The 26,436-nt window shown below is 36.5% G+C and overlaps 1 protein-coding gene across 7 annotated transcripts; it reads left to right on the forward strand.

Moving 5' to 3' along the window:
* The first annotated feature begins 1,926 nt into the window (after positions 1–1,926).
* Positions 1,927–25,036, forward strand: LOC105057110 (probable AMP deaminase). 7 transcript variants are annotated; one of them, XR_012136715.1, is made up of 20 exons: positions 1,931–2,515; positions 4,943–5,124; positions 5,658–5,865; positions 11,387–11,565; positions 11,666–11,714; positions 11,812–11,939; positions 12,095–12,274; positions 12,419–12,486; positions 12,822–12,964; positions 16,292–16,353; positions 17,205–17,318; positions 18,811–18,951; positions 20,992–21,144; positions 21,277–21,381; positions 21,461–21,571; positions 21,733–21,906; positions 21,991–22,071; positions 22,650–22,748; positions 22,872–22,991; positions 24,337–25,036. XR_012136715.1 is itself a non-coding variant. In XM_073248393.1 (19 exons), the coding sequence occupies exons 1-19, from the start codon at positions 2,071–2,073 to the stop codon at positions 22,938–22,940; spliced, it is 2,691 nt and encodes an 896-aa protein (XP_073104494.1). In that variant the 5' UTR covers positions 1,932–2,070; the 3' UTR covers positions 22,941–23,533. The 7 variants fall into 7 exon arrangements, 4 of the variants coding, with proteins under 4 accessions (XP_073104495.1, XP_073104494.1, XP_073104496.1 ...); XR_012136713.1 differs by lacking the exon at positions 24,337–25,036 and adding an exon at positions 23,140–23,533; XR_012136714.1 differs by lacking the exon at positions 24,337–25,036 and adding an exon at positions 23,178–23,533.
* The last annotated feature ends 1,400 nt before the right edge of the window (positions 25,037–26,436 follow it).

Consider the following 26,436-nt stretch of genomic DNA (forward strand, 5'->3'; position numbering starts at 1 on the left):
AATAATAATAAAATAATATATAGATATTAGAGATAAATATTTTATATTGACACATGAGATTATAAGATAATTTTTCACAATGCTATATATCAAATTTTATTTTTTTATCTATTTTTTATATTTTTTAAATAAAAAATAAAAATATGAATTGTATGATAAAAAAAATCTATTTATCTATATAATAATAGCAAAGTCATATATGGATATTTGGATTGACAATCTGTGTCGACACGTAAGATTATAGGATAATCTTCCACAATACCACCTGTCAAATTTTATTTTTTATAGTTTTTAAATAAAAAATAAATATATAAATAATATGATAAAAAAATAATATCAAATACAGCAATCTTTACTGGTTTGAGAGGCCATCTTTGGAAAAAAGAACCTTCAGAGATTGTTTTGATTTCATCATGAGATTAATTGGTCAGAAAAATTTTTAATATAAAATATAATCATTATTATTAATTAAATTCACACAGCATAGGGATGAGTGCTAGTAGTTTTTTTATAACATATGCAACACAAATATTAGCAAATTCGTGGTCTTAACATATATATTTTTTTGATAATATATATATATATATATTCAAATATCTTTTACGGGAGATAAGGTGATGCTATATTAACAGATGTTGTTGGATAAAATGATCCACCCATCATTTGGTCGCAAGTCGTTGGATGCAAAGCAATGTGGCCTCCGGCTCCACACTATTGTGGTGGATCTTTGTCACTAATTATCCAACTAAAATTTATCCTTACCTTTCCGTCAACAAAGTATACAACTTGATGAATTGAGATAACTTAGACCGGCGGAATGGGATTAAGTCGAGATTTGATCGGCTAAGTTCGACACATTCTCAATGTCTGACTAACGATTTCTTCGATGTTTTACCGACTATTATGATTGACAGTTATTGGATACAAATATTAACTATCCGTAATTATGAAATGCAATAATCATCTACGAATGATCTGTTACTCGATTTTAATGATGGTTAATTAGGTAACCGTCTCACTAAATATTATGATCCCACATTTCATATTTTAGAGATGGGAGTTATACATTGATGGCATTCTTCATCCTATAAAAAGAAAAAGATAAGCAAGGGGATTGAATAAATTTTTTTTTTTATTACTAATTTTGACTCTCAGATTTTGATTTTTTTTTTTTTGATTAATTTAGATATTAGAGGATTGTCTGTCGGACGACTTTCGACAAATAGACTTCATCCCGTAAGTTTCCTGCCATCAACCATTCAGATACAGTATTTCGATTCGCAGCCGACCAGCTCGCAGGAGATCAGGAAGCACGCGTTTTTACCATTCATCTGACATGTTATGACACATCCATGGAGAAATAACTCAGCCACACGTCATCCATAGGCAACAGTACCACAAGAAATCGACAGCAGCATCAGAAACAGTCCCAGATGCCGTGCTTTCCTAAGCACCGCTGGTACCAAACGCTGACTCAGCATGCGCATCCATGCTCAGCACGAGCGCATATCACAAGGTTCTAACGAAACCCAGCCCGGCATCTCGAAGCGGCACAAAAACAGAAGAACGGGAAGAACACGAACGGCCAAGCGCCCCGTAAAACGCCTCCACCAGGCACCGGAACACCTCTCACTTCGGTGTCGGATTCCGGCCCAAGTCGACCGCGGTCTCCCGACTTTGGGGTTATGTCTCACCCCGTTGAATCCCCACCGCTAGTTCCCGAGGAAAACGTGAATCGACGGGGGATGATTTATCCGGATTAGACCGGACCGAGGTAGAATTCGCTTGGGCCTTGGACTACGCCACTGGGCCGGAAACACCGGAACGGTAAATAAAGGGAGATCCCGGGGGCCAACGAGTCATCTGGATAAACCCACCCCAGAGGCGACACGGGACAGGCATCCTCCCCTTTATTTTCCAACGATGGAGACTACTTAAAGAAACCCACCCAATGTCCCCTTCGCCCCGTATATAAATACGCCCTACTTCCCTCTTCCGAATGATGCAGTGTGCTGCTCTCTCTCAGTTCGCCTCTCTTTCTTCTTCTTTTTGCTCTCTTCTTAAGAAGCGATGGACGCATACGCGCTCCACCTCGCCATGGCGGCGCTGGTGGGCGCTTCCTTCGTGGCCGTCTCGGCCTACTACGTGCACCGGAAAACCCTCAGCCAGCTGCTGGAGTTCGCGCGGTCGGTGGAGCGCGAGCGGGCTGCCGCCGGAGGTGGCGACGAGGACGGGGGAGTGGAGATGGATGGTGAGACCTACCGGAGGGCGTCCTTGCGGCGTGGCCAGCAGAAGCACCACCGCCAGAAGGGGGCGGGGTACTACCGCCGCCGCGATGGGTCGGCGTCTTCGCCGGACGTGATACTGGCGGCTGAGGTTGACGGGGAGAAGGCGGAGGAGGAGCAGATGCAACTGGCGATGAAAGGGCCGTTCTCGGTGGTGGCGGCCACGGAGGACGACCACCGGAGCCTGCCGACCTCCCCGGGCCTGCCGCAGCTCCACATGGTCTCTGAAGGTAATCATGGATCACCAGACCTTTTGTCTGAGTTTTCTCCGGAGTGAGTTGGCTTTTTTTCTTCTCTCTCTCTCTCTTTCTCTCGCGTTTCTTTTTCTTTCTTTCTTTGATGTTAGAAAATGGTGCGAATAATGTAACCGGTCTCTTTGAGTAGTTAACAAACGAAATAACACCATCAAAATCTCCGGTCAATCATATGTGTGTTTAAAATATGTGACTCTGAACAATTATCAAGTACAATCTGTTTGAAGGAATTTAATAACGTTTTCCTATACATAGTTTTTATGTTCTTGTGATGATTGCTACCCCTCTTTCTAAAAGTTTGGAATCTTGCCAATGGGAGGAGATACTCTCTATAGCAGTGGGTTCAGCAAATTCCGGGTTGTAAGGTCAACTATGATGGCAGCGTACGTACTTTTGGTGAAGCTAGCTTTATGATCAGGAGTGCTAGTGATGCCCTAGTAACTGTAGATAGTGTCAGGATTTTTGATACGATTGTCCATGATGGAACTGTGTGCGGCATGGGAGGGGTTGATTTACGCCACACAGACATTGAGAACATCCTATATTTCTTTGGAGGGAGACTCTTGATAGTTATTAGATGACTTTCAGATTCACCTTCCACTGTTGACAGATTCCATCCCTTTCTATAAGATTGCTAGCGATTGATGCGTGCATTACTTTCCATTGAGGTTTCGCATACAGGAAAGCTAATGATGCAGTCGATTGGATGGCATCTTATATGGCCAACCACTCTGGGACTACATTATAGGATTCTTGGGCAAATCTTTCTGTTCAATTGTTAAATATTTTGTTTGCTGATTCTCATGGGTGTACTTATACTCAAATAGTTTAATTTATCTGATTTCACAAAAAAAAAATCTGATCTTGATTAAAAAAGAAACAAATGTTGAAAGAAATCTACCTTCAATTTTCTCTTCACATCCAATGAGGAAGTTGTTAAGCTAATTCTATTCTTAACTAAGAAATGAGTGTTGAAGCAAATCTACCTTAAGTTTTCTCTTCACATCCTCTGAGCTGTCCCTAGTAGAAGTTTTTACATCTGCTACCTACTGATGGGAGAAATTTACAGTGTGGTTGATCCAATTTTCTGTTACATCAATCATCTGTATTTTGTACAGGGGTTCTATAATTTAGTAAGACAGAAAGCCCTATCATATCTATTGTTGAACTGTTTCGTGGATCCCATACCACTGACAATTTTCATGTGGGTCTGAGCCCTTTGAAATTGAGAGCATATTCAAATGTCTTCGCATTACTTATGTCCAAATCTTTTTTATTATTGATTTTTTTCCCGTCCAAAACCTACAAGGCGATTCCAATCTTTAACCCTATATACTCTATTTTTAGTTGCCTCATATCAAGTTCACATTCCTGACAATTCGTTGGAATTTCTTTGACAAGTAGACTGATATCTTATTATAAATTTCTTGGACAATTTACCAGGAAACCTCATGCACCATGACCATGTTCTCCATTGGCATGTGACACCCTCAAGAGGCATAATTGCATATCATTTGCTCATGTCTATTTTTGGAGGATAAATGGACAAGAAGCATACTTCTTAGTAGTCAACTGCTCCTAAACTCGCAATTGTAGACACAATCACCCAATTTAGTTGCAAGCCTAAAATCGTGTCCAAAAAAGATGGCACCACATGCTCAGTGCAAAACGATATGTAGATTTAAAGGTGGCACCATCTCCTTGCGAATCTGTTGCTTTATGCACTTGGTGTCAATAGAATCCCCTCTTAGGAATGTTATCCCCACCTGAAAACCTCTTTGAAGTTATTGCTGGGATGCAAGCTTGGAAATTTTGAATTCGCAATTAAATATTTGCCACTGATTGGCTTGCATGGAGTGGCTAGCTAAACTTGATTAAAATGTTTATTCAGTAGGACCTCAACTTTGGGAGCAAACATGTTTCATATTTTTAGTAGTTCAAGATAGATCGATGATCTGCTTTATGGAATCTTTTTAAATAATAACTTAGTTCCCTTATATCTATCATTGATTTTAGGGTCTTTCAGTAGAAGGGTACCGGTTATATGAAGATGCATGAAATGGAAAAAACAATATTGTGTCAAACGAGTTATTATACAAGTCATGTATTATTATATATTTAAATCCTCCAGAAGCATGACCTCTTGCCTGTGACAATCGTGTAACAATGCTATACGTGCAACATAAAAACATCATGCATTCATGCCTATAAATTAACTCATAGACAGTATATGACTCATCCATACACACTAGTAAGATTACATGCTAGTTGATGTATTAGGAATGCTGTTGTTGTTGGGAAAAAATTATGCATGTTTAAAGTGATGCAATTTTTTTTTTTAAAAAAGTTTTATAAATTGGCTGTACTAAGGAGTAGAGTGATAACAATTCTTGGATGTGTCAGGTAACGAGCAATGTGTCCATGTGAATTCAAATAAAAGAGCTGGACATATCAGACCAGCTTCACCCAGGTCTCCAGTTGCTAGTGCCAGTGCCTTTGAGGGCGTGGAGGGATCAGATGAAGAAGATAATCTGTGCAGTGGCTCTAAACTTGACAATACCTACTTGCACACAGATGGACATATTGTAAGTTCATATTTTATGCATGGTAATATGAGATTTAAGTTTTCATGGCTTCTTTTTCTGGGGTGTAATGTATAATCAGCAACTCTTGCCACTCATAGTGTAATGCTGTCATATTCTAACTCATGTAACTTTATTTTTTCTTTATTTTTGATCCAATTGAATAAAAATAAGAATAATCTAGCTGAAAAGATAGATCAGCCTTCTCAACTTAGAGTTATGCTCTAAAGATGAAAAAATATTTGATGAGCCTGCCATATTCTAGGACTGTTGATTCTTCCCTTGTGCAGCTGAATTTACCTTTGCTCCTAATCCTGCTTGGTATAATAAGTGTGTTTGCTACCTTATATCCATCGTCATCTATACACAAGTGATTTGCATTTTATTTGTGATCTTTTCCTCATCTTTGCTAGTGTTTGGTTTTCCCTTTTGCTAGAGATATTTTTTGATGATATGTCCTGTCTCTTTTGTTCTATTCGATCTTTAACCCTTAAATGCTGGTCAAACTGATTATATTCTCAACATATTGTGAACAGGGACCAGAACATAAAAGCATATATCATCCTGTGCCTATTCAAATAACTGATAATGGGGATTCAAAGCCTTTAGCTGCAGCTAGCATGATTAGATCTCATAGTGCATCTGGTAATCTGCATGGAATCCAGCCTGACCCAGTAGCAGCATATATTCTTAAAAGAGAGCCTGAACAAGAAACATTTGTCAGACTGAAAATTACACCAAGTGGTATGACATTGCCTTTAGAATAATTGCTTTGTTAGTATACAAGAAACATACTTTCTGCTTTTGAAAATCTGAAAATATCTTTTACATTACTGTTGGGGATAGTTTCTGTAAAATTGATTTGTTTGGGAAGTTTTCTATTTTTTTGGTTTATGGGAGAGAAGTGGAGAAGAGTGGAGAAGGAGGAGATTTTCTGAATTTGTATTTCAGGTTCAGAACTCACTTTTCAAAGCTGACAGCTTGTGCCTTTTATAGAGGCTGAATACAATTCTAGAAATCTCCATATTTAATGCCTAGGAACTAAACATTCTCTTAGAAAGAAGATAATTGACTTTGACTACAACTTTCTAAGCTAAGACTTCAACTTTCTAGACAATGACTCTTTGACTACTTGGCTTGAATTATGATTTCTAGAAATTCTGGAGAATTCTAGGAAAGTCTCACTTCTCAACACCCCTCCTTGAGACTTTTCCTTATCATTCCAAGCTTTGCTCTCAGGAACTCAAATCTGATCTTGGGAAGTGCTTTTGTGAAAATGTCTGCAAGCTGGTACTCTGATGGACAGTAGACCATCTTGACTTCTTTATCCTGCTCTGCATCTCTAATTGCATGAAACTTCACTTTCATGTGTTTTGTCTTGCTGTGTCAAACTGGATTTTTTGTAATAGCAATGGCAGACTTGTTATCAACATTCATCTCTGTAGCTTCAACTTGTTTTTGGCCCATATCTTGAAGAATTTTCTTCAGCCAAATGGCTTGATTAACAGCTGCAGATGCTGCAATATACTCTGCTTCTGCTGTTGATTGAGCAACAGTATCTTGCTTCTTTGAAATCCATAAAAATACTCCAGAACCAAGAGTAAAAGTGTAGTCAGAAGTGCTCTTCATATCATCAACTGATCCTCCCTAAATGCTATCAGAATAGGCAATCAACTTTGCATCTGAACATGGCTGGAACCATACACCATAATCTGTAGTTCTCCTTAGGTACCTTAGTGCCTTTTTGGCTGTACCCATGTGAACTTCACTTGGCTCATTCATGAACTTTGAGAGCAAACTTGTTGCATACATTATGTCAGGTTTGGTTGCTGTTAAATAATGCAAGCTGCCAATCAGACTTCGATATTGTCTTGCATCAACTTTCTTATGTCCATCAAACTTGGACAATTTTTTATTCACCACAAGAGGTTCTGCAACTGCCTTGCAATGTTGCATTCTGAATTTCTTGAGAATATCTTCTGCATACTAGGTTTGTGAAATAAAAATCCCTTCATCAGATTGATGGACTTCCATTCCAAGGAAATAATTTATCAAACCAAGATCAGTCATTTCAAATTTCTTCTTCATCTCCTTCTTGAAAGCAAGAATCATGTCTTCATTGCTGCCCGTGACAAGTAAATCATCAACATAGAGTGACAGAATCAAAATGTCAGCCTTATCTTGCTTCTTCATATAGAGTGTGTGCTCATTCATGCTCCTCCTGAAGCCTTGCTCCATGAAATGAGAATCGATCTTGCTGTACCAAGCTCTAGGAGCTTGTTTCAGGCTATATAAAGTCTTTTTCAGCCTGTTTACATTCTACTCTTTATCTTTGAAAGTGAAACCTGAAGGCTGCTCTACATAAATTTCTTCTTCAAGCTCTCTATTAAGAAAGGTTGATTTTACATCAAGCTGATATATCTTTCATTTCATCTGTGCTGCTAATGCAATGAGTGTCTTGACTGTGTCAAGTCTGGCCATCGGAGCAAAAGTGTCCCCATAATCAATTCCAGGTTGCTGGGAGCATCCTTTGGCAACAAGCTTGGCTTTGTACTTGTTGACAAAGCCATCTGGATTCGATTTAGTTTTATAGATCCATTTCACACCTATCACTTTTTGGTTCATGGGTCTATTAACCAGCTCCCAGGTGTTGTTTTTCTTGATCATCCCCATTTTAGCTTCCATGGCCACCTTCCATTCTCTTGATTTGGAGGCTTCATCATAGCTACCAGGCTCATGAGTGGCAAAATGACATGACTCACATAATTCAAGATCAAGATGAATGATAGGACATTCATGATAAATTTCTGTCAAGAGCTTTTTACCTCTAGGGCCCGTAGCATTTTCATCTGAGGATGAGGATGAAGATGGTGTCTGAGTGTGAGCTGGACAATGCATCAGTGTGTGAGGAGGGGAATGCACATCAGCATCATCATCTTCTTCTTCAGTTTGCTTTTCCATTAGTTGTTGCTGGTGCAAACCAAAGGTTGGAATAGGAATAATTCTTCCTTCAATCCTTTTTTCATCCCAACTCCACATTGCATTCTCATCAAACTCCACATCTTTGCTTACAACAATCCTCTGTGCTGAGATTGAAAATTCTATAGCCCTTAGATTGTGAGCTATAGCCAAGGAAGATCTCTTTTACTGCCTTCTCATCCAACTTGCTTCTTTTGAGATCCGAAACATGGACATAACAAATGAACCAAATACTTTAAGATGCTTGGCTGTTGGTTTTTGTCCACTCCATGCTTCAATTGGAGTCTTCCCATGAGCTGCCTTTGTGAGAAGCCTGTTTTGTAGGTACACTACTGTATAAACAGCTTCTGCCCAGAATTTTTTGGGCATTTTCTTTTCAGCAAGCATGCTCCTTGCCATTTCCATCACTGTTCGGTTCTTCTTCTCTGAAACTCCATTTTGTTCAGGCGCATAGCCAATTGTTAGCTGATGTTCCACACCTTCCTCTTCACAAAACTTGTTGAATTGTGAAGAAGTATACTCTTTCCCTTTGTCTGATCTGATTCTCTTCAAACTGCGGCCACTTTGAGTTTCAACAAGAGCCTTGAACTTCTTGAATATATGAAAAATTTCTGATCTTTCTCTCGTAAAATACACCAAGTCATTTGAGTGTAATCATCAATGAACAGCACAAAATATTTGTCATGGCTGAAGAGTAAGATCCTGTGAGGACTACAAATGTCCGTGTGCACAAGCTCCAATTTCTCCTTTGCTCTCCAAGCCCGTTCACTGAGGAAGGATTGTCTATGTTGCTTGCCAAGTTGACAAGCTTCACATGAATCAGAACTTATGTGTATTGAGGGAAGATCTCTCACTATGTTTTTCTGATGAAGAACATTTAGTGCACGTAAATTATAGTGACCATATCTCCTGTGCCACAACCAGGTTTCATCCATGCATGCTTTATTTGCATCTGCAGTGGGATATTTCCACTGTAATGAAAAACTTTTGTTCTCCATTGTGGCTCTTGCAATTTCTTTCTCAGAATCATATATGATGCAATAATCATGCTCAAAGATAAGAGAATATCCATGATTCATCATCTGAGCAATACTAAGTAAATTCTCATCAAGATTTGGAACTAGGAGAACATCTTTGATGAATCTTGTACCCTTCTTTGTCTGGGCAGCAATGGTTCCCTTGCCTTTAGACTCCACTAGTGCACCATTTCCCATCCGAACTGGAATTTTGATTGAAGTGTCTAACTCGCTGAAAATGCTTGAATTATTTGTCATGTGGTTTGTGCAACCACTGTCAATAAGCCACCTTCCACTATTGCTGGATTTTGCTGCTTGGCATGCATAAAATAGGTGATCTTCCCCTTGCTTGCAATTTGAAAAATTTGCTTGTGTGCTGAATTGGCCCTGATGAGTGTTCTGGTTTTGCTTTGACCAACAACTCTTTTCAATATGGTCAAATTTTTTGCAACTACGACACTGTGGCTTCCCTTTGTTCCAGCAATCCTTCTCCGAATGATTCTTGACACCATCAACATACCCTCCATTGCTTGTGCCTTTATTGAATTTCTCTTTGCCTCCTTTTTTTCTCTATTTTTTATTTGTGCTTTGATTGAAAAGCACCTTCAGATGGACTTTCTGAATTCTTGCCAAGCTTTTGTTCATGTGCTAGCAAGGATCCAAATAACTTAGTTGGACTGAGTTTTGTCAAGTCCTTGGACTCTTCTATCATGGTGACTACCGTAAAAATTTTTTGAGTTAGACTATTCAACACTTTCTGGACAATCCTTTGATCAGAAGTTGTTTCTCCATAAATCTTCATCTGATCTACAACTTCCATCATTCTGGAAGTGTAATTTTTGACACTTTTATTTTCTTTCATCTTTAGATTCTCAAATTCTCTTCTCAAAGTATTGAGCTTGATGATCCTTACCTTGTCATTATCTTGAAACTCCTCCTGGAGAATACTCCAAGCCTCCTTTGCTGATGCAGCCCTCATAATTTTCGAAAAAATTGTGTCTGCAATAGCATTGTGAATGTGGGCTAAGGCTTTGACCTTTCAATGCATCCTCCTCCCATTTCCTTAATTGTGCTTCTGCATACTGAACTCCCTCTTGTCTTTGATCAACGTCACTCTCTACTATCTCCCATAGCTCATTAGCTCTCAAGAATAGCTTTATTTTTATGCATCAGTAATCATAATTGTCTCCCCCAAATATTGGAGGTGCGAGCACAACAATACTTGTGGAAGTGGATGTGAATGTTGAAGCCATACTTCAATGCAACAAGAATTTTTGTGTTTGATTTTTCCAGCCCTTAAGAGCGATAGGGCTCTGATACCATTTGTTGGAGATAGTTTCTGTAAAATTGATTTTTTTGGGAAGTTTTCTATTTTTTTGGTTTATGGGAGAGAAGTGGAGAAGAGTGGAGAGGGAGAAGATTTTCTAAATTTGTAGTTCAGGTTCAGAATTCACTTTTCAAAGCTGACAGCTTGTGCCTTTTATAGAGGCTGAATACAACTCTAGAAATCTCCATATTTAATGCCTAGGAACTAAACATTCTCTTAGAAAGAAGATAATTGACTTTGACTACAACTTTCTAAGCTAAAACTTCAACTTCCTAGACAATGACTCTTTGACTACTTGACTTGAATTATGATTTCTAGAAATTCTGGAGAATTCTAGGAAAGTCTCACTTCTCAACAATTACTTTAGTTTTGGCTTGTTGTTTACAAATCCTGCACATTCATTATCATGCGCAGATTAAGCGAGCTGCTTTCAGTGCACAAATGCAGTCACACATGCCTCTAATAATTTAGTCACTATTGGTGAAAGGACCAAACACTCTCATAATTTGTTTCGGTATGACTTAATATATGTGGAGATATCTTGAGTCTTTCATCAGGCAAACACCATGCCCAAAGGCTAGAATTACTGCTCTAGTGGTGGCATATAATGTTTGTTTCCTTACCTTATTTACCCACATGTAAATTGCTGCCTAAAGTTATGAAGAAATCTGAACCTGTATTTGAAGAACCTGATGCTTTTGGCTGCGTTAACTGATATATTTTTTTAAAGTTTTTTAATATATCTTTGCCATTGTACTTTTCGCTCCTAGTTTTTTTTTTTTTTAATAAATGTCATTAAAGCAAAAAGTCTTTTCATTATATTCTCATGATGGTAACTAACCAAAAATTGTAAAAAAGATAACATGTAAGAATGTGCCTACTTAATATTTACCCAAATTGCTTCAACATAGTATTGGTAATTGTTCTTTTGGTTCAATCTTAGAGACACCGGATGCGGATGAAGCTGAGGTCTACAAAATTCTTCAGAAATGTCTTGAGTTGCGAGAAAGTTATGTCTTCCGAGAAGAGGTTGCTCCTTGGGAGAAGGAAGTTATAGCTGACCCCAGTACGCCAAAGCCTGATCCTAACCCATTTCTCTTTATGTCTGAGGAGAAAACAGATGTGAGTTCATTTTCTCTTCATTCTCTGTGTCCTGTGTGCCATAGCTGAAATACTGTCTGTTTTTCTTCCCTTATTTTCTCAACAATTGTCTCTTTTACAGCATGTGTTTCAAATGGTAGATGGGGTCATTCATGTGTATGCAAATGACTGTAAGAGTTCTCATTGCCACTCAGTTCTTTTATTTCTGTTAAACATCTTTTCTTTTGGTTCTATTGATAGTTACTCTTTGTTCCACTTTTGTCTCAGCAATGGAAAGTCTTTTCCCTGTGGCTGATGCTACAACATTTTTTACGGATTTGCATTATATCCTTCGAGTAATTGCAGCAGGAAATATCAGAACTGTATGCCATCATCGGTTGGGTCTTCTGGAGCAAGTAATTTCCTTCTTGTTGTCAGAGTCCGTGCGACATTACTTTTGAAATTAATGTTATACTCCAATCAAATTGAATTTTTGAAAACATTTTTAAAAACATAAAACTTATGATGATTGGGCATACTATTATTTTCTTCTCTGTTTTTATTTTTCCAGAAATTTAATATTCACTTGATGCTCAATGCGGATAGAGAGTTTCTTGCTCAAAAAAGTGCACCACATCGTGATTTTTATAATGTCCGGAAGGTTGACACTCATGTTCATCACTCAGCATGCATGAATCAGAAACATCTGTTGAGATTTATAAAGTCGAAGTTGAGGAAGGAATCTGACGAGGTATGTATGTTAACTCACTTCATTTTGTGACTGGAGTAACTTATTGTCTATATTTGAAAAAAGGAACCTATCTGGAGTTATTGACATCTAATATTATGTGATGCAATTGCATATGATAACTGCCTGTAAATTTGCTTGCTGCAGGTTGTAATTTTTAGGGATGGCACTTATCTGACTCTGAAAGAGGTTTTTGAGAGTTTGGATTTGACTGGGTATGAAACTTTTGTCAACCTTAACAAGTAAAACCTTATGTTATGCCATTATACACAAGGATAAAGTATGGCTGTCATGGAGCATGGTGTGCCATGTCATTCTGACACAACCCATGTCATGTCTTGCCAAATGCCAAGTCATGTGCCTGCCATGCCAAACAAAAGAAAAAGAAAAAGAAAATGGACTTAAGAGCCCTTTGGTTTGTCTACAAGCAATATCAACCTAGTGCATGGTATCAGTAGCAGCCCAGCAAAGGCCAGCATGTGCTAGCACTTGAAACCATTGTTATGTATTCTTAATTCACAATTCTTTTTGCCATGCATGTGTGAAATAGGTCCGATCTCAGTGTTGATCTGTTAGATGTCCATGCTGACAAAAGCACTTTTCATCGCTTTGACAAGTTCAATCTTAAATACAATCCTTGCGGCCAGAGTAGGCTGAGGGAGATTTTTCTTAAGCAGGATAATCTCATCCAGGGTATGTTCTTTTAGTTGATTACTTTCCTCTTTGTTGTAATTTACCTGCACATATGGCAGTAATGCTCTTATATTTCTTTAAATGCATCTCCCATTGCTCCTCTGGTGATTTTCCACTTTCTTGAGTGTGTTTTTACTATAATGCACCATGGTTTTAATGAGCATCTCTCTCTCTCTCTCTCACTCTCTTAAAAGCACCCAGTAGCTTGGAGCAGGTAAACTGAGTGTGGGGACATAAAAAGAATACTTTTCCTTCTGGCCCTATGCTTCAGTCTATGGCGATTTTGGTCACTACAGGTTTTAACCTGGTGTTATGCTAACTAGGATATGCTTAGTGTTATAAGGTCTAATGGTCAGATTATATCACGTGACCTTCTCTGTGCCTTCCAACTCTTTCTTGATAGATAGATGTATTCTCTTTTTAAAGATGCATGTGAGAAAGAGAGTATGCACATTCAATAGAAAGACAGTGCTTGGAATCCATTATTCACTCCATGAATCTAATCCTAATTCTCCATGCGAGATCGTGTGCATCTACAACTTCCTAACCTTGTGATAACTAACAATCACAAACGTTGATGTCTAGCATCTTTTTTTCTTGTACAGAACTTGTTTTGTATTACTGTTTCTAGCATCAATATTTCTATGGAAATTGCTGATTGATTTTTTGAGCTGATAAGGTGTTAATTTTGCGTCATGTTGTTTATGTCTAGGGAGAAACTAAAGAGCTCTTATGATAGGTAATTCTTGTTTCAAGTTTGTATGACGACTCTATGTATTAGGAGAGTTGAATAAAGCAAGGTTTTAAATCCCGTGAGATGGAGGTATCTCGATATCTCTATGGAACGGGATGCCCTGCTGTCCCATCTCGTATGCCTCCCGATAAATATTCTCCATCTTTCTCCCCTTATTTTCTTCTTTCTTTCTTTTTTTTTCCTTTTCTTTTCTTTCTTTTTCTTCTACCTTCATTTCTTTCTTTTTTTTCTTTTATTTTCATCATCCTTTTCTTTTTTCCTTTTTCTTCTTTCTTCTCTTTTCTTTCTTCCTTCTTTCCTTTCTTTTTCTTCTTCCTTCCTTTCTTTCTTTTGTTTTTCTTCCTCTTTCCTTTCATGTTTTCCTTTTGCCATCTTCCGTTCTTTCTTTCCTCTTTCTTCTTCTTTTCCTACATAGATGGGTTTCGGAGTTCGGACCCCATCTGGGTCCTGTTTTCACACAGGAATGGGACAGAACAGCCGGGATGCCTCCTGTCCCACCGAGATCTAAGACCTTTGGAATAAAGTAGTAATTTTACTTGAGAGACTTTTTGGGTTCAATTGCAGATGGTGATTTTTCCGCATTATCTCTCACACAAAAGAAACTTTCTTGTTATTTCAAGGAAGAAACCGTTCTTCTATCATGCAAACTATTTTTATCATGTATCAACCCATCTCTGTGGTGGACTTATATTACCTATCATCGCTACCCAGAGTTCTTGAAATCATTTAGTTGTTCAGTGATATTTGGATGTTTGATTGAGTAAAAGGGGCCAGGTGATGACACCATTCATTTGCATGAAATCAAGATTTTGATTGCCATCTAACTTTGTTTGATTCTTGACATGATTGAAGTATTGATGTCTTTTAAGTGACTAAAAATATTGTCTTGCCGAAGTCTCACCGGAAAATTTAGGTAAATTGGTCGTAACTATCAAACATGGTACTAGCTATTACTATTTGGGTTCATTTTGTGAATCCTCTTATGATGATGATTGACCAAAAATATAGTAATTTGAAATGTTTCAACTCCATGCACACACCTCAGCAGCGCTGTTATGATCAGGATTGAATCATAAGCTGAGGGGGGGGGGGTCGAATTGGATTGGATTGTGGAGCTTACGATTTTTTTCTGAAATATTTAAGATATATGAAAATATTAAAAAGTGAAATGTTTTTTCGCACGTTACAAGAAAGAGGTGAAACCTTATTATCAGTGAGAAACATATATACTAATAGTATAATAGCAATTTTTAGCACACTAAAGAACAAAAGGGGGTCAATTTTGCTCAAAAAAAAAAGAAAAAAAAAATGTTTGTGGAGGGTAGAAGAGGGAGAGAATAATAGATTAGGAAAATATATATAAAAAAAGAAGGAAATAAAGGGCTGCTGGCATCTTTCTCAAATCATCTTAATCAATAAGTGGAATGCAATTGTGCAAATCTCCTTTTACTATGAGCCATTGGATTGATTTTATGTTTTTTGATCCAGATGGTGGATAGGATGATCTTGACGATGCTGTGCCCCAGTGCATGATAACCAAATCTGATTGTTGGAATCTGGAACTATTTGGTCTTAACTTGACAGAAATATTCACTCTAAAGTTGATGAAAGGATCTATATCACTTTTGCTTGTTGAATTAATGGATTTATCCAGTCCAGTCATTAAAGATTGTGTTAATTTGGATAAAAATCGAAAACATTTTTTTAATACCAAAGAGTGCATGTATATTTAGCAATATTTACACTGCAAAAATGAATTCAAGCATGTCTTAAGCACATGCGATCAACCATGGAAATGGTGCCAGGATGTTATAAGCATCATTCTGTCCACTAATTTTTCACCAGCTGCCTCTATGACACTTCACCTGTGTTGAAATCTCAAATCAACTAATCTTGCAAAAGTTATGCAAGAACTCCAGAAATGTATATTATAATAAAAAAATCTTTTCCTATCTAGATTATGTAATTTGTATTGCTTTTATATAAAATCATTTTTTGAACATTTTATCTAGCATTCTAGGCTAATGGATTGGCATGTTACAGATAATACAACTTGTCTTAAACAGGCATAATGATGCTAATAAATACTGAATGCATAAAAAAAAATGACATTGTATAATGATTAGGCCTTTTTTTTTTTTTTTGTCATTGCTCATGTTTAGTTGTTTTCATCATCAACATTCTTCACTCATTTTAATGTCAAGGCTCCACATTCTGGATTTTGTTTTAGATAAATTGATCACTGTCTTTATATTGGATGTCAACTACAAGTACATTTTCTCTGGGCAAGTTCCCTGTGGGGGGCATGCAATGCACATGGTCCCTTGCTTGGCCTGAGGTGGATCCCCACTCCCCATGGTGGACTGCCATGGTGCTCATCAGCTACAAATTTCTGTTAATTCAGCTTACTTATTTATCACATCATTTTCAATGAGAGGTCACAGTGTTTATGTTTTTCTATTGAAGCTTTTTTTTCCTGTTTGGGGTGGGGGGTGTAGGTGTATGTGGGGCTTATATAAGGAATTTAGAGTTGTATTGATGTAATTGTATTTCTATATTTTCATTTTCACCAGGTCGCTTCCTTGCTGAGCTAACAAAACAAGTCTTTTCTGATCTTGCTGCAAGCAAATACCAGGTGCATTTGTTTGTACATGCCTGAATGGCTTTTGTTAATGCTGTAATTTTCTTACAAATTTTTTTCTCTTCAATAATTCATTTATGGGCATGTGCCTTTTCTTTTGTGGATATGCTTGCACACGTGCACATGCATGGACATAAACATGTCTTCTGCCACGTTTTGTTTTATGCAAAACCTCTCGAGATAGTTAAACCTATGTTGTCTGCACGAAATTAGGTTATACAAAAGACTTGTCTTCTGGTTTTTGGCCATCACTCTTTAATACAAGAACATGGTGCACTTTTATTTGAGATTTTTCCTCTAGTATATCACCTGATTCAGAACTAGCAATAGATTTATAGGGTGATTAATGTCGGTAAGTATCATCCTTGATGCATGACACAGCTAATCATTGGTGTTGCTATTTGTTGATAATGTTAATTCTACAAGCAATGAAGTTAAACATGTAGCTAGAAGTTTATTGGAAGGTAAAAGGAGGTGTTACCATCACTGGGAAAAATAATATACCAGTCAAATTTTACCTGATTGTCTTTTGTTCATCCATGTCTTGTTTTGCAATTAATGAAACAACCAGTCATATAGAGCAGGGGCAGCAAATAAAAATTTGTACAAAATTAACTTATTAAACATTAAGTTCCAGTTGCTACTATGTACAGTTGGCCACAGAAAGTTGTGGATTGAATGCATTTATATTTTGATACCTTCTCTTTCAGTTTATTGGTTGACAATTCTGTATGTTTCATAATTGCTCAAGTTCTCTTCATTAAACTTTTTTGTTTTGGAAACTGTTATTTTGTTGCATTGCATTCATGTGTAACATTTTTCTTTTCTTAATTACTGCTTTTCAGATGGCTGAGTATAGGATATCAATATATGGAAGGAAACAAAGTGAGTGGGATCAACTTGCAAGTTGGATAGTGAACAATGAATTGTATAGTGAAAATGTTGTTTGGCTGATTCAGGTAATTGGGGCATCCTCATTCGTTTTCCTATGATTATAATTATCATCCTTTCTAAATGATGTGATACATTCTTCAATCTGGTGAGAATTTGATCATTCCTTATAGATAGCACCTTTATTGTCTGTTATACTTATATATGAATTCTAATTGCATGCTTCCTTAGGAATACATGCAAGTGTTCATGTTTATACATTATAAAAAATCCTGCTTATTGATAGTGGGTTTGACATCAGGCATCAAATTAGAGAGGAACTTGTCATTTTGGACTGTGAAAAGTAGTTTCTAAGATGAGGGCACGGCATCTGCATGTATGCACACAGATCTTTTAGGACTTTTTTTCGCCTTCATGATCTTGATCCTAGTTAATGTGAGTCTTCCATTTCTGAGTCCTGACGGTAACTGAACTTTAAATTTAACAACCATGTTAATGATCATGAAATATGAATCTTCAAGACCAGTCTCTTGATTAAATCATAGAACCATGGTTAGCGACTCATGTACCACTCAGCAGCAATTTAAAGGATGAAGAAACACTTTTCATCTCAATCTGTTTCTTAAATAACTAATAAGAAGCTATTAGGTTAATTTTTTGTATGAAATAGGGAAGTGATAGATGAGATGCTTGTGTACTGAGAAAAATCTTTTGGAAAAGAAGTCAATATTGCACCTGAATTGCAATCTCCATGATTACTGTTTTATTTTTGCATATATCCTTCTGTTTTAGAAGAATTTACTAGCTTTTCAGAACTGTGAATGAATTTGTATACTTCTAGGGCATCAATTATCGGCACTTGGAAGATGCATAAACTTTTCAAAGTTAATTTGCTTTTTTCACTATCGGAATATGCTTTTAAATTATGTGAGTTAGCCATAGGCTTGCCAAAACCTTCTCAAGGGGCATATGTAGTGAACCACTATGTGATGGACAGGGTCCTGTGCGTTGGTATAATCTTTGGGCTTTTAGTATATTTCTGGTTATAAACTGGCTGAGACTACTTTTAATGGTTCTTCAGGTCACTTTCATAAACCTGGGTTCTTCAGCTGCTTAGACTCAATACTGCCTTGAAAGTCCTATTCAGTTTTGAATATGATATCTGACTATTGGGCTATACTTGGCTTCAACTCAGACATTTTTGAATAGGCTGAATATTGCTTCGGAATTCAATTTGTTGGTATAATGAGGACTACATGAGCTTGGAGAATGCATAGCAATTGTAATTTTTACTTTGGTGAGGCTAGTGGAAAGGTTGTTTTAACCCTTTTTTTGCCATTTCTATAGAATAGCAGTATGATGCAGACAGTGCTAGCAGTAAACTAGCCAATTCCAGTTTTGGCATTTCTGATTTGGACCCTGATGTTTATTGACCTGTTACTTTATTTCAAAGTTTGATTAGATCTTTGCATTCATGTGCATGATCAGTTAGTGTTTATAATAGACCTTGAGCAACATATTAATAATTGTGGCTTTAATTCTGCTTTTTTCCTTTTGCAGATTCCTCGGTTATATAACGTATACAAGGAAATGGGTATAGTTACATCATTCCAGAACATCCTTGACAATATTTTCCTTCCCCTTTTTGAGGCCACTGTGGACCCAGAATCGCATCCTCAGTTGCATGTTTTCTTGAAACAGGTATGTTTAAATTTATTTAGTTGTTGCACTCTTCCTCCTGCATTCTGTCCATGCAGTTGTTGCTAGCTTCTGCATATTCCATGATGTGGTTCATTTAAAATATTTCTATGTATTGTCTTTTGTTTGTGTTATTATAAGTAGAAGTCATGAAGATGATTTTATTTGAGTGGAAGAGAATCATATTACTAAAAGTAAGCATGATCCTACAGACTTATATTTTTTAAGCAATGCATCATTTGATGATTAGTCCAGGGTCCAGCATTTTATGCAAGACCTGATCATAAAGGATGTGATCTACCTAGAAGGCAACATCACTAATTTCATAGACGGTTCTAAGAACCTCCTATTTTGTTGCTTCCCTATCCCCAAAATATTTTTTTCGTCGGAGTTTCTTCCAGTATTATGATTAACTGTCTTGTGAACAAAGCTTGTTCTTCATTCAGCAGCCTTATTAATTCAAAATTCTTTGTTGCAATTAGATGTGATAAGGAATGTAAATTTTCCTGTTTGCTTCTCACACTATTCTCAAGGTGTTGGAAGGTCTAGAATTTATAGGTCCAATCATGCCCGAATTTAGCTTGTACCCAAGGTTTTAAAGTGTCAACTCATATGGTAGTATGTTGTATTGCGTGGATCATAGTGTCAGCATACTAGCAGGATACAGAGATTGTTTAGAACCAGCTGTATCAACCTGTTCACTGTCATATTGCTTGAGTGCTCAATGGCATGTGGTTGATATTGCATGATATAGTTGAGCTCTTCTGCAAATGAGTCATGTGGGTGGATGAAAAGGGTTTGGATGTAGGAAGAGCTCTGGCAAGTTTTCTGTCAGCTCGCCGTTTTGATATTGATTAAGGATTTGGCCATTGATTAAGTGCAGCTTCCTTGCTAAGTACTTATCTTTAGAGGTGAAAGAACTGCCATTTTAGTCGTTCTTATGTCGAGTTCATTCATGGTAAGTCATTGGAAATATATAAGCCAAAGTAGAAACAACTTGAAATTCTTGTTTTGAAAGAAGCAAACCAAAACATGTGGTCATCAAAGCAGTTGATTTTAAAATGTTTCTGTTCCAATTGCTTATTTTTTGAGTGGTGGATGCTATTATCAGAAACACGTTAACTATTTTTTGGTTCATCTTATTGGGCCACCAGTTTCCTAGATCACTGAGATTTTGTAAGGTCAGTAATAGAGAATTTTAGGCTCCCATTAGACATCAAATAATGGTCTAGATTAATTTAGTATTGGCTTAGGTTGGATAATATAATTACCATGTAATGTTTGTTGAGAAGGTAGCTCAGTCAGTTTCTAAATTTAATAATTTAGGAGTGGGTTGCTTCTCAATTTTTGGTCAACTCTTTTTTCTTTGTTCATGTTATTATTTCTTCCATTTTGGTACTCTAATACTGTTGTGTAGAATTTAGTTAACACTCTTTTGTCTAGAAGGTAGATGCTGCTTGGTTTCAAAACTTGACTTGCGGACTTAAGTATGGGAACATAATATTATCAGTTGCTTATTCACATAATTGAACAACATGCTATTGTCTAATATTAATTTGTATAGGTCTGGAATTGGTCGATTTGCATCATTTGTCTATTTATATTACGTCACATTGGTGTCCATGTATTTGGAGAAGCTTTTTTTTTAATGTCTGTAATGGACAATTGGATACTTTAATGTACCTCCTCTGGATTTAAAGTTGCTTAAAGAGCTCCTGCTGTTTGCCAAAAAGGCTTGGCATGTATATCAAAAAAATTCTGCTATAGGAATTGGTATGAAATCTGCATTGGTTACAGGGAAATTGTCATTCAACAAAATTAATCCAAGAAACTTTCATATGTGTTTCTCCATGTCCACTTTTATGTTCGTTCCCAAGTTTTTGTCCATTTTGTTGGTTATTATTGGTTTTCTAGTTCTACATGTTATACTCATTTGCTTCTTGCTTTTTTCTTTCTTTTTTGTTATTTGAGATATGGGCCCACGAAGTTGTTGGGTCCTTGGCTTGCAAAAAGTGATCTTTACTTTGTGGTCTGTTTTTTCAGGTTGTGGGGTTGGATTTGGTGGATGATGAAAGTAAACCTGAAAGACGCCCAACAAAGCACATGCCCACACCAGCTCAATGGACCAATGTCTTTAATCCCGCATTCTCTTATTATGTCTACTACTGTTATGCCAACTTATACACATTGAACAAGGTTTACATTCTACTTTTTTCCTTTTCTTTACAAGGGTATTTCTTTTGAATTGATTCCAAAAGCCTACATGAATACTTCCACACTACATAACTCATATAGATATCTGTTGTACATATTTTTGTTCTGATTCAGAGATTTATGCAATCTTGGCTATATTTTGAGTTGTCCATTAATTTATGTCAGCTTCGCCAGTCAAAGGGCATGACTACTATCAAATTTCGTCCGCATGCTGGAGAGGTATTAGCTGATGCAATTTTTTCCCCCACTTCTACTATTGTGTATGCAGCATGTTCTTCCTTATGTCATTTATCTGCAGGCTGGTGACATTGACCACCTTGCTGCGGCATTTCTTGTTGCTCATAATATTGCTCATGGGACCAACTTAAGAAAGTCCCCTGTTCTTCAATACTTGTATTATCTTGCTCAGGTTATTTGCATCACCTTTATCTCAGTATTATCTGAAATTGTCACTTTTGGTATTAGCTTTTTTATTCACATTTTGTTGGTAGGTAAAAGGTTTGGTATTATGTCATTCATATTTCTATGTATCTAACAAATTATTCTGTACCTTAACTTTCTCTTTGTCAGATTGGTTTGGCAATGTCTCCTTTGAGCAACAACTCTTTGTTTCTCGATTATCATCGGAACCCTTTTCCGCAATTCTTTCTTAGAGGCCTAAATGTGTCTCTCTCAACGGATGATCCTTTGCAAATACACCTAACAAAAGAACCTTTGGTGGAGGAATACAGTGTTGCAGCTTCAGTAATCTCTCCTCCCCTCCTCTTTCTCTCTCTGTCTCTGCTCCCTCGCCTGACATGTTACTTTTTTTGTTGTAATGTTTTACAGCTATGGAAGCTAAGTTCATGTGATTTATGTGAAATTGCTAGGAATTCTGTTTTACAGTCTGGGTTTTCACATGCTCACAAGGTATGATAAAAATTTGATGATTTTTGGTCTGGTCACTGATGTGAACTAGGAATTTTGATTAAAAATAAGAAATATTAACAGTATTTTTATTAAGGCCTGTAATGGAGGAATAGTCCAAGGGACCCTTGGCAGTTGTGTACACCTGTGGGAATTGGCTTTCCATTCCGTGCATCAAATTAAGTAACAAAAATTTCCTTCGCTATTGCAATCTTACATCCCCTTTTCTCACAAATGGAACTGAGTCAACTGACTGGAAGAATGTGGGTTTCTGAAGTGATCAGTTAATATATATCAACGTGAGCTTGCCAATTAATTAAGAATCATACTGCACTACATAAATTTTGTTCCTGTTTCCAGTAGTGTGGAATGTTCACAATCAACTAACCAACCAGCCCATGTTTCATGGATGGAACTATGCATTTCTTTGCTTTTCATTGCCAGTCTTTCTGAAAGTATTGTTGCCATCCTCTTAACTATAACAAATATCAACGCGTTTTCATGTTGAATTTCTGTCAATGTGAAGTGATCACCTTTATGATGGCTTAAAATATAATCCTTTGTAAACTTGTTTTCTGTAGTCACATTGGATTGGTAGAAGTTACTATAAGAGGGGTCCAGATGGGAATGATATTCATCAGACGAATGTACCTCATATCCGAGTTGAGTTTCGCAATATGGTATGCATTCAATTTTGATTTTATCCCACTTATTTATGGTTCTTATATGGTTGCCCTAAAATGGCGTTGCCTTACCGTGAGCATCTTGGTTTCTCATAAATATTTTCCCTAATGAAATTGCAGATATGGAGAGAGGAGATGCAGCAAGTTTATCTGGGCAAAGCAAATTTGCCTGAAGAAGTGGAAAAGTGACATGTTCATTGCTGTATTATATTCTGTTCTTCATCAATGCTCAGTTTTCTGGTGAGCTGTACATCTTAAAAAGGAAATGATAATCTTATTATAATGCTGTGTTGGATTTGGACGATAATGTCTTATTGACTTTAGACTTAAACTGGCATGTTCTGCCCATTTGTACCCCGAAATCCCTGCTCCCTCTCTTTTGCTGTAGAGAACGGTGGTTCCTGGTTATTCTATCATCCGTTTCAGATAGAGATGCCTGTACCTGAGCATGAGAAGTCAGAGATGGGCTTTCTTGGGAGTGGGGAGTTGGAAACAAGCTATACGAATCCTGGCTAGGACAAAATACTAGCTGTAGGTTGGAGGCTGCAAGAATGACGGAGGCTGGTGCATGATCTTTTTGCTCTGAATGGAGGATCTTAGAAAGAGCAATATTGATGAATCTAATTGTACGAACCCTTTAAAAACTTGTGGACCTTCTTTGATATATCAGCATTTTTTTCTACGACTGGTAGTTTTTCCTTAAAAGGACTCCTTATAGACGCGTATACAGACCTGCTTATTTATTTATTCATTGTTAGCAATATTACTGAAATTTTGTTCTATTTTTCTGCATTAATAGCTTATGAAAAGGAGCCAGTATTATGTTTCCTCTTCTATTGACAGTTTCACATAACGGTAAACTAATAAAAAATCTCTAGTTCTAATTTCAAATTAAAAACAGCTTCTTGAGTTCTATGTAAAAGTAGTTATTTATTTTAAATATAAATTAAAAATAACTTCTTATTTTAGCATAAAATGATCGATTTGTCCTTCCAACACTAAAACAATACTGTGATGTTATAAAACAATACTGTCTTATTGTAATATAATACTATCTTATTATAAAAAAATATTATCTTATTATAATAATATATTAATATAATAAAATAGTATTAAATTATATTATTACAATATTATAATAAAGTAGTATTTTTTTATAATAAAATAGTACTACATTACAATAAGACAGTACTATTTTACAATACAGCAGTATTATTTTGTAATAGTATAGTATTACATTATATTAATATGGTATTACAATAAAGCAGTATTTTTTTACAATAAGGTAGTATTATATTATATTAAGATAGTACTGTTTTATAATATTGTAGTATTGTTTTAGTGTTGTTTTATAGCTGTAGGGGTAATTTGATCATTTCATGTTATCTGAAGAGTTGTTTTTAATTTATGTTTGAAATGGAGAGTTATTTTTACTTAGGGAGCTGTGTTTTTAAGATAAAACTTAATTGTGGAGTTTCATTAGTTTACCCTTGAAATAAAGTGGGATTTTGTTTTTGTCAATTTCAATGTTTTTATAGTTTAACAGCTGCAAGATAAATGTTCTGTATTTTTTTTTTTGCTGCAGAGTGTGATGTTTGTTAATGGACTGTCTGGTGAGTTGTCCATGGCAAATGCTCGGAGCCGGCTACAAATTGTATGCATTAAAAAATTTAGAATTTCTGAACATAGCCAGCCATTCAAATATGTTGTTCTGCGCTCTAGATTTGTGCTCATTCATAAATTTTGAGATCTGTTGACAGAATCCAGCTGAACTCCAAACTGAGAAAGCATATTAAGTTTGTGTCATCTCCTTCATAATGCTGTTGCATAGGCTCCGTCTAAAAGAAACCGCTATCTATTCATATTTTCAAGTTAAATGAGCAAATGGTGCCAACCGGAATAGGTCTTTGCATCTCCTACGTGCAACTCGGTGCATCAGCTCCTAACTCATTTACCATCCAGACTCCAATGTTGCCTTGTAATATCTATATTAATGATCAATGGTCTAATGGCATTGCGTGGTAGGCTGAGTTGAGATGAATCAAGATCATGATTAATTTGACAAAGTTGTCTTAAAATCATGCTGGAGCCCATGCGTATCTCCATAAATTTGATAGGCTATTTAGGCTTGGCTTGCTTGCAAGTTACAAGCGGTGTCCCCAAAGTGGCTTGAGCTTGGCTTCACTTGCCAGTTAGCTCGAACAACGTGGTTGGTGAGCTGAAATCAAGCTATTCATGGATGGCTTGGTTTCCTTCCAAGTCTTGTGTGAGGGTTTTATATTAACAAATAACAATAATGAGAGCGATTTTGTTTTGTATATTCTCTTTTCAGATATGTATATACTCTTTTCAGTTCAAGTCTGACTTAAAATTCTTATTACGTGCTTCTTTTTTTTTTTGGTAAAACTTATTACGTGCTTTAATATTGCTCTGAAGGCTGTGGGTAATTAAAGGCCCAGATCCAGCCAATCAAGATACAAATATTTATGATGGACAGAGCTGTGGTTACTTATATAGAGCAGGGTACTCAACCTTCTCATAGTTCTTTATTTTATGCTAATCGTGTCTTGAGGTATCACACCATGATTAATTATGGAGGTGGCGTGGCTGAATACTCGGGCAAATCCTGCCCATGAATATGCGACCTTAAGGGTGCAGCACCCACATACACAAAGCAGGACTATGTTTTCTTGAAACTTATGCTCTTGATTTAGGTTTCGCTGTGTAGTGCAGAGACGCCTTAATTATGTTTTTTTTTTTTTCCCTTGAGAAAAGAAAATGATAGATGGATTACTCTTGCATTGCCTATAGTAATGGTTATCTATCTCAAAAGTGTCAACAAATGATCTCTCTCTCTCTGCGAATTAGTTATGCATTGCAAGGCATGCTTTTGAAATCTATGGATTCTTTTCAGAAGACAGGATTTTTCACATTTTACCAAAGGTCACTGTAGTAGGCCAAATTTGATCCAACCTCGCCCAATTCAAGTCAATTGGACCAACCCAACATGTATAGGCCAAATTTGATCCAACCTTGCCCAATTCAAGTCAATTGGACCAACCCAACATGTACATGACTAATTGGACGTTGTCTAACGAAACTAACCCTTCTAGAGAAATTCTTTATGCACCACGGGCCGGCGTAGAAAATCTGCACTTTATTTTGTCTTATTGGTTCATATAATCATCGCTTTTCAATATGAATTTAATGTATGTAGGTCGATTTTTTCATTTAAAAATTTTGTATGACGAAAATATTCTTCCTTTTTGAAAAAAATTATGACATTCTGTTGTATATTATAGTCTAGGATGCCATAATATGGCCTAAGATATCATAATATGGAAGAAGCATTTTTGTCCAACCACTTTTCAATACATATTTAATATCTGTAATTTTATTTTTTTTATTTGAAAATTTTGAATGACAAAAATACTCTTATTTTTTATAAAAAATTATGACATCTTGTGCATATTATGACATCCTGCATTATATTATGACACTCCATAGATAAAAATTATGACTTTCTAGACGCAGGATGTCATAACATGAACATAGAATGTCATAATTTTTTAAAGAACATAGATATTTTCGTTACACAAAATTTTTAAATAAAAAAAATCGATCTGTAGATATTAAATGCATATTGAAAAACAGTGATTACGTGAATCAATAGAATAAAATGATG

The sequence above is a fragment of the Elaeis guineensis genome, chromosome 14, assembly GCF_000442705.2.
Source record: "Elaeis guineensis isolate ETL-2024a chromosome 14, EG11, whole genome shotgun sequence".
NCBI classification, from domain to species: Eukaryota; Viridiplantae; Streptophyta; class Magnoliopsida; order Arecales; family Arecaceae; genus Elaeis; species Elaeis guineensis.

Coding starts and splice junctions, on each gene's coding strand:
- LOC105057110 (XM_073248393.1), top strand. CDS start 2,071: ATGGACGCATACGCGCTCCACCTCGCCATGGCGGCGCTGGTGGGCGCT. Junction 12,275..12,418: donor TGAGGAAGGAATCTGACGAG/GTATGTATGTTA, acceptor TGCTTGCTGCAG/GTTGTAATTTTTAGGGATGG. Junction 12,487..12,821: donor GAGAGTTTGGATTTGACTGG/GTATGAAACTTT, acceptor TGTGTGAAATAG/GTCCGATCTCAGTGTTGATC.